At 52.6% G+C, this 11,398-nt stretch overlaps 1 protein-coding gene across 1 annotated transcript in view; it reads right to left on the bottom strand.

Annotated features, from left to right (window-relative positions):
• Positions 1-1,076: 1,076 nt before the first annotated feature.
• SZRD1 (SUZ RNA binding domain containing 1) overlaps positions 1,077-11,398 on the bottom strand; it is an 11,543-nt gene continuing 1,221 nt past the window's right edge. The window contains exons 2-4 of the mRNA XM_015412634.1: positions 5,520-5,569; positions 4,572-4,826; positions 1,077-3,543 (exon numbers count right to left, since the gene is read on the bottom strand). Coding sequence (XP_015268120.1) covers positions 3,441-3,543; positions 4,572-4,826; positions 5,520-5,569 — 408 coding nt within the window. The 3' untranslated portion in view covers positions 1,077-3,440. The remainder of the gene's footprint in view (positions 3,544-4,571; positions 4,827-5,519; positions 5,570-11,398) is intronic.

Genomic DNA, 11,398 nt, shown 5'->3' with positions numbered 1-11,398 from the left:
GGGGGGCGGCGGCGCCGGTAAGCAGGCGGTGGTCTGACGAGAGGCGTGACGGGCGGCCAGGGACAAAACCCGCCCCAGGCGGCCCTTGTGGAGCTGCGAGCGAGTGTCGTATCTGGGGAACCCCGCGGAGGAGCCCCTCCGCCCCCCCCTCCCTGACGCCCCAGCTGGCCGCGAGCCAGGGGACACCGAAGCCGCACGCGGGTCTGCAGGGACGCCTCAGTCAGACCTGGACGGACCCGGTGAGCAGGAGGACCACGCCGCCACCCGGCAGAAAAGGCGGCGCGCGGGGGGGGAGGGGAGGGGAGATACCTCCTGCAGAAACGGGATAGTGGCAGAATGTTTGACACCCACACACACACACACACACACACACCCCCGGTGTGGAGCTGACACAACCCGCACCTCTAGGCAGGATGCCAAGTGGGCTGGGAGCAGCTGGCACTCTGAAGGGTGGCCGGGCCTTGGCGGGCAGGCAGGCAACACCTGGCCACCGAAGCCGCACCACGTGAGCAATGGAAGGGGGATCTTTTCCACCCCCCACCCTCCTGACAACAACGGCGGCAGCAGCATCCGCTCACCATGGACTACCAGTTACAGCTTTTTCAGCACACATCATTACGGGGGAAGCCAGGCATGAGGCCCACCAACCAACAGTAAGCCCAGGGGCAGTGCACTATTCCCAAACTCACTGGCAGATATAGACAAGTTTAGAACCTCCTCTACCATTCCAGTGCACGTGAAAAAGTGTGCCTTGCACATGAACGCTCATACCTTGAATAAATGTTTGTTGGTCTTAAAGGTGCCCCGACTGGACCCTAAATTTGTTCTGATGCGTCTGTTGGACCCTAACCCACTGGAGCCATTCAGGTGGCACAGGACTTTGTGGCTGCTGTCCCCAGGGGAAATCTGGCACTTGCTCTACTCTGTCAAGCCCCGCAGAGAATGCCAGTTAGTCCTACGGAAACCAGGTATTCTTTCAGACTCACAGGAGCAGTGGGGAGAGGAATAACCATGAGGCTGCATATTTAAAAGTTAACACATTTATTTAAAATACAATTTATAAAATGTTTCTCTGCATATTTAGGACGGTCATGGGCCGATGTGGCCACTCCTTTGTCATGTGTAAACACACACACTCTAAAGTGCCCCTAAGAACAAGCCCCCCCCCCGCCCTAAGAGGACTCTGAACTGATTCCAGCACTGATTGCTGAACAGGACGGCGTCCACCCCAAGGGGCTCTGGGTGGCAGACAGCTAGAGGGACCCTGTCTGCCCGCCTGCAGGCCAGCCAGGGCCCTCAGGTGAGTATGGCTACATGGGCAGAGAAGCGACATCCCTCACTGCCTTTCGTGGCGGTGGCAGCAACAGGGCCGTGTGCTTCACCTGTGAGCAGAGGGGAGGGGGCCTGTCCAGATGCCACAGGCAGCCGGAGAGGATGTTGCCCAGCCCAAAACGGAGTTAAGGAAAGGCATGGTGACTGACCCCATTATTGCTTACGCCGTTATTCCCCTTCTTCCCTTTGGAGGTTTCTTGGCCCCATTCTCTTCCACCCACTTCCCCCTTGCCCCACCCTACCTGGGAGGTACGACTGTCCCTCTGAAAAAGCTGGAGGCCTGGAGCAGAAAGGAGGATGGAGGAAGGGGATGCAAAAATCAAAGTGACCCAACCGCCCTCGATCTCAGCCCCCCACTGTCATTCCAAGAGGAGGGGGTTCACACGAGCCACTGGCCTAGAGGACTCAGCCGAAAGAGCAGAAGAGGGCAGAGTGGGCCTCCAGGGAAACAGCGATGGTCAATCACGTCTTCGCTTTTTGTACACAGGTAGTTTTATTATTATTAATTTTCCTCAACCAGTTATTTGCTTTGCAATATTTTTGTACATGTCTCAATCTGACGTACAAAGAGACTCCTCCCCTCGCCCCGACCCCACATGACCCGACTCAGGCAAAGTTCCACTTCCATTCCAGTCGAAGAGAAGAAGCTTAAGAGCCTGACATTCACTGCAAGCTTAAGTGGGGGCATCCCTTCCACACCTGCGGCATCTTCTGAAACCAGACACAAAAAGGCAGACTCTGGAAACACAGTGGTGAAACCAGCTAGCCCAGGATCACTTGGAAGGTGGTGCTGGGGAGGGCCTAGAGCCCAAACCCCCAATATGGCTGCTAGAGAGGTCAAGGGAAGGCCCAGCCAATGGGTGCTGCAGGAACCTGCCACCACCCCAGAGGAATCTGCCCCCAGCTTTCAGGGGGAAATTCCAGAGGGGAGGGGAGGGGTGGGTCTTCTTGTTACAGTAAAGGGAAAGCCCACCATTTCTGTCTAGGACAGACTAAAGCCAAAGCGACCAATTCCTGCCAGGAGTCTTGCCGATCACCTGCATCCACTTTGTCTGAGGAGGAATGCTGCCTCCTACTATCCTGTGAACCCCACTGTGCCTTCCGGAGGGAAGTCACCGCGTCCAGAACCAGGCCCTCCCCCTCGGAGCTACAGGGCCACGAGCCAGCCCGCCCCCTGACCTGCCTGGCCAGCGCAAGCATCGCCCAAAATGGCCACGGGACTCAACCCATTTGTTCCTCGCCCACAGTCCCTGCGGCCCCAGCGCCCGCCCCCAGTCCATTGCCTGGCAGCAGCGCCAGCAGGCCAGGGCTGGCTCTCCCCTCTCCTGAAGAGGGGCACGAGGCGCATTCCCTTTCATCCCTCCCCCCCGGTAAGGCTGATACCAGCTCAGGTACTTCAAGGCAAGAGCCGCGGGCATGCCTTGGGTAGGGGCGTGGCTTAGCCGCACCCCACATTCCACTCGCTTAGCAGCAGAGGGGGCCCGGATGCGGATCAAGCGCACCACGTCCCACCCGTCGGCCCCAGCATGTGCTCCTCATGGAGCTTCTCCCCCCCCTAACAATCTACGGACTACCCCTTCTCAGAGAAACAAGTTAAAAGCCTAACTCCCCTCCCCCCCTGCCTCTTCTCATGCACTTTTGGCTTCAACACCATCCATTTCCCAAAAAGCAAACAACCACCTGCGCACTCACCCCACCCGCCCCCGCGTGAACAGAATTTGTCCCGAAAGCAACATGGACAAACATGCACGGTTCAAGCAGCAGCCCCCACCTCTCGCCTCCAGTCCCCGCCAGGCCTGTCTGCCGAAGCGGCGGTCCTTATTGCTGGTGCCGGCCCTGCGCTCAGTGGAGACGCCTGCCCTGCTCCCCACTCCCTGGGGCAGGGGCTTGGGACGGCCCTCTTCAGTGCACCAACCGCAGTGGGTGAAGCGGGGGTCACAGTGCAGGGGGCTGAAGGGCACAGTCGGCAGAGCAGAGGGGGTCACAGTGCAAGGAACCCTGGGGGGGAGGAGGTCCCCCTGCTCCAGTCTGTTTGTCCGCGTTCGCGGTAGCGCAATCCGGGCCGGGGGACAACCCTGCTTCCGAGCTGCCGAGTCGGCCACCCATGCCTATCTGCGCTGCTTGAAGCCCTGGGAGCCGTCTGGACCCAGTGGCTGCCGGATCACGTTGCTGGGCTGTCTGGCATCTTCCGGCTGGGAGATCCTCGTGGGCCTGCAGGAGGAGAGCACACCATCACCCTTCGCCAACCAAGCTGCCCCTCTCCATCCCCCCCGCCCTCGGGATCCAAAGGAAACAGAAATGCTCCTTCAGGACATTCGAGGAGCCCGGCTGCTCTGGTCCAGCACCCCGTCTCTGGCACAGGGCCAAGAGGCCGCGGCCTTCTCCTCTGGCTGCTTCCTAATGCTGGTGTTCAGTGAAAGGCCCTACACCTCCGGGAGTGGGGCTCCCCCCAGTCACCGATGGGCCGCTCTTACAGGAATCTGCCTAGTTCCCCCAACGTGAAGCTGCTTCTGCCGAGTCAGACCACTGATCTCTCGAGATTAATACTGTCTACTCCAGCTGGTAGCTGCTCTCCACAGTCTCGGGGGGGGGGGGGGGGGTCCTTTTACCTGGAGATGCTGCATGCCAAGCAGATACTCCACCACTGAGCCACAATCAGTCCCTCCTCCCTTGGCATAGGAGGGATAATTAACTGCCTACCTAGGGAGTCGAGGGCCTCCAGCCAGAAAGTGTGGGGAGAATGGCCCAGCTGTCTCTGGCGCCTGCCTCAAGCGTCTGAACTGCTGCGGGAGGGAGGCTGGCTGAGAGGGAACCCTGCTGCCTCCTCCTCCTCCATCAGGAAGGGCGGGGCACAAGACTAGATGTCTTTCCCTCTGGGAACACTTCCTCACGATGCCATCGCTACTCTGCTCCTTGGCAGTCAGCCGCCATGCCACGTGGCTTGCCAAGGGAAGGACCACCCTTCCCGCCTTCCCAACATCTCTGTGGTCCCAAACGAGTAACCGGATGAGGAGATGTCAAGCCACGCTACCATGGCCGCTATGCTTGCCTGGGAGGAGTGTCACATGATGACGCACAGGCAGCCGGTAGCACACGCACGCCCAGGGTGTGGTGTGGATGAGACTGGGCCAAGTGTCGCCCACAGCCGTGGGGCCCGGCAGTGGGAAGCCTGCAGTGCCGTGGCACCTCTCCTGGGTTTGGCCCAAGCAGCAGTAGCCCCCACCTCCCACGGTCCCCACCTGTCGAGGATGGGCTTGTCTTGTTCCTCTTCCGGACTCGCGCTGCCTAGAATTCGCTTCCGGGCCTCCGCATACTCCGCCTCCCTCTGGGCCAGCGACTTCACCGGGAAAGCCGGACGGTTAGCCAAGTGAGGACTGCTGAGCACCCCGTTGCTCGTGGGCCGCTTTAAGATCCTAATCTGTGGAGGGGGACCCGAGGGAAGGCTGTCGTCCTGAATGACAATCGGCACTTTGGGGGGAGATTTGGACTTCCCGCTGTCAAGAGGATCAGGGAGGGAGAGAGTTTACTGCTAGTGGCACAGAATATGCAGACCAGTTGCACAGAGGCGGGTTCTTGGCAAGAAGTAACGGACGGCACGCATCGGAAGAAGGTCTCTCCTGGCATTCCGCCCCCAGCAACCTCCCCTCTTTACACTGCAGTGCAAGGGAGAGTTAAGAGAGTGAGTCAAGGGCTGCCCCCAGCCCCACACACCTGAACCCAGTGGGAGAGAAATGCAGGCAAGTCCCCCTAAAGCAAGAAATACCAGCGGGGTGGGGGGTGGGGTGAGCTGCGGTGCTGGCCTGCCTGGGATCCCCCACCTAGCTGCTGTTCTTCACCGTGCCTGGACCATTCCTCAGCTTGCCAGCCGGCCTGCACAATGGACCGGGCTGAAAGAGAGAGCACTGCGACCCAGACCAGGTTCCAACCCTGCTCCCCTGCCCCAACAAACAAGCCTCCCACTGGCGAGGTGGGAATCTACTTAGCTCCTTTGGCCTTTTTCCCCTTCAGGTTTTATTTCAACTTGGTCCTAGAAGGCAATGCAAACCCAAGACCCCTTCCCTGCCCACAACTCTGCCATGTCAGTGCCCTCTCAGGCCAGATCGCTGTAGCAGTCATTAAGGCTGTTAACACAGCTCGTCCCACTCGGAATTGGGCCTTGGGTCTGATGGAATACAGGGTAGCCTCACCTCTCCTTCTGCGTGATTTTCAGTTTCTTTTCCAGCCGCCGGTCTATTTCCTGTAAGGCAACACAACCATATCAAATACAGAACATCGTTCAGAAAACAATGCAAACAGAAAGCTATCTACAGCCACCCTGCAGGTATGTGTGACCAAGGGGATTACGGGCTTTGTAGGTGATTACCAGCACCTTCAACTTAACTGGGCAACTGACTGGTAACCAACGCAGTGACTGCATCGTTCTCTAATTCTGTCATCCTAGCCTTACTGCGTTGTTTACTGAATGTCCTACGCTGTCTGTTTGGGTAGAAATGTTTTGTCATCCTCAAGCCTCAGTGACCAAGGAAGGCAATAACTGAAGCCTTAATGTGACCTGTTTACACACGAAGCTGCCTTATACTGAACCCGACCCTCAGGGTCCATCAAGGTCAGTATTGTCTACTTAGACTGGCAGCGGCTCTCCTGGGTCTCAGGCAGGGGTCTTTCACATCACCTACTGCCTGGGCCGTTTTAACTGGAGATGCCGCCAGGGACTGAACCTGGGACTTCCTGCATGCAAAACAGAGGCTCTTCCACTAAGCCACATGCTTGCTAAGACCTACAAGCCCGATTAAAGCCCGACCATCCATTTACGGCATAGGAATAGAGAAGAGAGGCGTTTCAGTGAAGCTCCCCTCCCTGGATGCCTGGAGACCATTCTTCTTGAGGAGGGAAGACCATGCAGGAGGCCTGGGAGGACATGAAGAGGGCCATGAAGGGAGGCCTGGGAGGACATGAAGAGGGCCGGTGGTCCATTGAGTCCGGCCTCCCGCCTTATGCCAGTAAGCAGGGCCTAGAAGGGAAGCCCTACCTCTCAAGGTTGTCTCCTAGGACTGGGGACTCAGAGGCTGACTGCCTCTAGATGTGGAGGTTCCCTTTAGTCATCAGTAACTAGTAACTGCTGAGGGCCGTTTCCTTCATCAATCTGTCTAATCCCCCTATAAGGACTTAAATAAGTAGACAGTAGTTGGACTATAAGGAAGGCCGAGCGCCGAAGAATAGATTCTTTTGAACTATGGTGCTGGAGAAGACTCTTGAGAGTCCCTTGGACTGCAAGAAGATCAAATCAGTCAATCCTAAAAGAAATCAACCCTGACTGTTCCCTGGAAGGCCAGCTAATGAAACTGAAGCGCAAATACTTTGGCCACCCAATGAGAAGGGAGCACTCCCTGGAGAAGACCCTGATGCTGGGAAAGATTGAAGGTCAAAGAAGACGGGGACGGCAAAGGATGAGATGGTTAGACAGTGTCAAAGATGCAACGAACATGAAATTGAGCCAACTTCAGAGGACAGCGGAAGACAGGAAGGCCTGGCGGGAGCTGGTCCATGGGGTCGCGAAGAGTCGGACTCGACTGTGCGACTGTACAACAACAAGTTTCATTCATTCACGTAACCCAATAGCTGATCAGTAACCAAAGAAGTGACTGCAGAATGGGGGTGACATGGATGCTCCTCCTAGCTCTGGCAGTAAACACGCTCTGGCCTTCCATACCAGCTGGAGTTGGCTTGGGAGGCAGACCCATGCAGAATGCATTACAGTAGTCTATCTTACTGTGGTATGGATACTTGTGGCCACACTGGCCAGGCTGAGGTACGGAGCCATCTTCTGAGCAATGTGAAGATGGCAAGCTGGTGGAATGAGCTCCCAGAGATCAGGGCCCTGCGGGACCTTGTACAGTTCCTCAGGGCCTGTAAAACGGAGCTCTTCCAGCAGGCCTTCAATCACAGAGCCACCACCAACAGCTGGTGTCACTAAAAGCAGCAGCCTGAAGGAAAGACCACGAACCGACTGCGAGAAGGGTCCATGGACAAGCAATAGCCATTTCCAAACAACATAAGGATTATTATATTAGATGGTTTTAGTAAGGTTTTAACTGTAAATTTTTAATTGTAAATTATATATGCTATTTGTGTAAGCCGCCCTGAGCCGGCCTTGCCTGGGAGGACGGGGTATAAATTCAATAAATAAATAATACATAAATAAGCAGCATTTCCTGCAGCTGCATTATATTCTGCTTCTCCAGCACTAATACTTGGCCCAGTGCAATTCAGCAGTCTCTCTTTCTAGTCTCCCTCTGAAATTGCTTTGTAAGAGAAGTTCTCCTTTAAGGTCAGCAACTGAATGTCCTGCAAGGTTAAAATGTTCCCCCACTGATTTCTGAATGTTGCTGTCAACCTCCTGTCCATTAATTCTTTGTAGAAGGGACTGGCCTGTTTGTCCAATGTAGAAGGTGGAAGGGAATTGCTGACACATGATGGCATAAATCACATTAGAGGAAGAGCAGGAATATGAACCTGAGATGATATGGCTGATGTTGCTGGGTCTTCAAATATTTGAGACTGCAATCATGTCCCTTCTAAGCCTTCTCTTTCCCAGGCTAAACATACCCAACTCTTTCAGCCTTTCCTCATAAGACTTGGATTACAACCCTCTCACCATCCTGGTTGCCCTCTTCTGGACACGCTCGAGCTTGTCAACATCCTTCCTAAAATGTAGTGCCCAAAACTGGACACAGTACTCCAGGTGAGGCCTGGCCATAGCAGAATAGAGCAGAACTACCACCTCCCTTGATCTGGACACAATGCTTCTGTCAATGCATCCTAAGACTGCATTAGCTTTCTTCACAGCCACATCGCACTGCAGGCTCATGTTTAGCTTGTGATCAACCAGAACACCCAGGTCCCTTTCACATGTGCTGCTGTCAAGCCAAGTCCCTCCCATTCTATATCTGTGCCTTTGATTTTTTTTACCCAAGTGTAGGACTTTGCACTTACCTCTATTGAAATTCATTTTATTTTTCTCAGTCCAGTGTTCCAGCCTATCTAGATCATTTTGAATCCTGACTCTGTCTTCTTCAGAATTAGCAATCCCACCTAACTTCGTGTCATCTGCAAATTTGATAAGCATCCCCTCTATGTCTTCCTCCAGGTCATTTATAAAAACATTGAACACCGGGCCCAGGACCGAGCCCCGCGGCACTCCACTCGAGACTTCCCTCCACGTAGACGCAGAGCCATTTACGAGCACTCGTTGGGTACGATTTTTGAACCAACCATGAATCCATCCAACGGTTGTACCATCCACCCCACACTTAACCAGCTTATCCTCAAGGATATCATGAGAAACTTTGTCAAATGCTTTACTGAAATCTAGATACACTATATCCACAGCATTGCCAGAGTCAACCATTTTGGTAACTCTGTCACAAAAGGAGATAAGGTTGGTCTGGCATGACTTATTCTTGATAAACCCATGCTGGCTACTACCAATTAACTCATTCCATTCAAGGTGCTCACAGACAGAGCGTTTAATATTCTGCTCTAGACTTTTTCCAGGTATTGATGTCAAACTGACAGGCCTGTAATTTCCTGTGTCCGTCTTTTTTCCCTTCTTGAAGACTGGGACAACATTCGCTCTTCTCCAGTCTTCCAAGATATAAGGACAAATGGACTCCCATTCTAGCTGTATCTGAAGAAATGAGCAGTGACTCATGAAAGCTCATGTCCTGCCACAAATTTTGTTTGTCATTAAGGTGCTACTGGACTCTTGCTCCCTTCTACTAATAAAAATTGCAAGCTGTGCTGTTGGGCTTCTTTTATTATCATTTTTTTTCATCTGTTGGAACTGGAAAGGGGGCTCTCCAAGTGAACTGGACAAAATCCACTCACTGCTAGTGATGATGATAAAAAGTCTAAAAAGCAAAGAGGGGAACTAATGTGAAGAAAGGCAACCAGTGAGGTGGGAGGGGAGAGAAGGGGGACCACATGTTCAGCTGGAATATATGGAACTATACACTAATTTTTACTTAGCCATCTATTTCCAGTCATTAAGCCATGGAATCCAATCAAAGTTTTGCAATTCATAATCTTTCTTTTTGAAAGAAAATCCCAGATAGGCAAAGAGAAATCTAATCTTTTTTTAAAAAAACTTTTCAGAATAAGCCAAAATAATTTCCCTTTAACTCCCCTTATTCCAGATGCATCTCTTTCCTGCCCCCCTTCCTTTTTTAATGTGTGTGTGTGTGTGTGTGTGTGTGTGTGAGAGAGAGAGAGAGAGAGAGAGAGAGAGAGAGAGAGAGAGCGCGCTCAAGTCTCAAAGTAAACAGCAGAGGAGGGCTTGTCAGAAAAATCTCCTTTTCCTTCCCCCTTTGCAGCAGCAGTAGTGAGAAGCAGGGAGAAGGAAGCAGTTCCTCCTGGGCTGGGTATCAGCCCTGCAGGGGCCGGATCCGGCCTGCGGGCCACATGTTTAACACCCCTGCTCTAATGTGATTTATGCCATCACATGTCAACAATGCCTTTCCACCCTCTACATTAGAAAAACAGGCCAGTCCCTTCTACAAAGAATTAATGGACATAAGTCTGTGTCAGCAAGCTGCCAATTAGTTCTATGTACTTCTGTGTACCTTTGTATGCCATGCCTATGCCATGAATCCCTCCCGTTTATCCCTGGTTCGCTTAGAAACAATTGTGCATGCTTTATAGTGATATGAAGACAGCAGCTTGTTATATGCATTCCTTTCTATGAACGCTAGTGTTGCTTGAAACGTAGTTATCTGCAAGGTCTCAGGTGCGGAGCCGGAGCCGCTTGATTAGAGCATGAGAAGCAATTAATTGTTTAAGTTTCAGGAGCAGTTGATTCTCAGGCTTTAGGCGCGAGTTTCAACGTACCCGTGAAAGCGGGAACCATTGTTATTGGTTATTGCTTGTATGAATCTGTTTATTATCCCGTGCCCTGGCTTTCTTAGTCATTCCAGTCCCTGTGTTCCAGCTTCTTCATTGCTTCAATAAATATTACTTTGCTACAAACGTGTATTCAATTGAACGTGTGGAGATTCGGACAGTCTGCAATTAGGAACCTCAACATTCAAAAATCAGTGGGGGAACATTTTAACCTTCCAGGACATTCAGCTGCTGATCTAAAAGTAGAACTTGTCTTACAAAAGGATTTCAGAGTGAGACTAGAAAGAGAGACTGCTGAACTGCAATTGATAATGAAGCTCAAGACAATGTATCCACCTGGACTGAATCAAGACCTAGGTTTCCTGTCTCATTACCAATGCTGATTTCTCCATGCCTATTACCCCTCTGCATATCTCACCTAATCCAATCACGGCTACTATTGTTATTCACCTGCTATTGTCATTTGCCTGCTAATGTCATTCTACATCTGAAGTCACTCCACTTTCCAAGAAACAGGACTGATGGACTCCCATTCTAGCTGTACCTGAAGAAGTGAGCAGTGACTCCTGAAAGCTCCTCCCCTGCCACAAATTTTGTTAGTCTTTAAGGTGCTACTGAACTCTTGCTTTTTTCTGCTGCTACAGTCAAACTAACATGGCTACACATCTTGATTTATCTATTTTTGGTATTTTTGCATTTGTGTGTGGGCCCGTGCCTGGAAGCTATGGCAATCTCTGGTGACTCCTACTGGGGCACAGAGGACATTCTCTGCCTCTGGCTTCCCAGCCCTGGTATTCTCTAGCGGCCTCCCACCCAAATGTCAGCCCTGCTTAGCTTCCAGGGTCTGACCAGATAGGGCTTGTCTGGGCTACCCAGGCAGGGCTGCTCTACACTTCTTTACCAAAATCCCCCGCCCGCCCGCCCGCCCAATGCTGTAGAATCCCTAAGGCAGCTCCCGAGTGTCCAGTAGTAGTCAGAGACAGAAAAGGCTCCCTCTGTCAGCATTCTCCACCCCCATCATAATTATATCAGCTGCTAGCATTTCTCCCCCTTGGGTTGTCTTTCTCTACACTAAATAGCCCCAGACTCTTCTCATCTGGAGTCCTCACTCGAACTCCTTACATAACTTAATCATCATTTGGCAGAAAAAGCTCGGTATGGGGGGGGG

Source organism: Gekko japonicus, unplaced genomic scaffold (genome assembly GCF_001447785.1).
Source record: "Gekko japonicus isolate JY-2015 unplaced genomic scaffold, Gekko_japonicus_V1.1 scaffold131, whole genome shotgun sequence".
Taxonomy (NCBI): domain Eukaryota; kingdom Metazoa; phylum Chordata; class Lepidosauria; order Squamata; family Gekkonidae; genus Gekko; species Gekko japonicus.
This window is presented reverse-complemented; position numbering and strand designations above follow the sequence as displayed.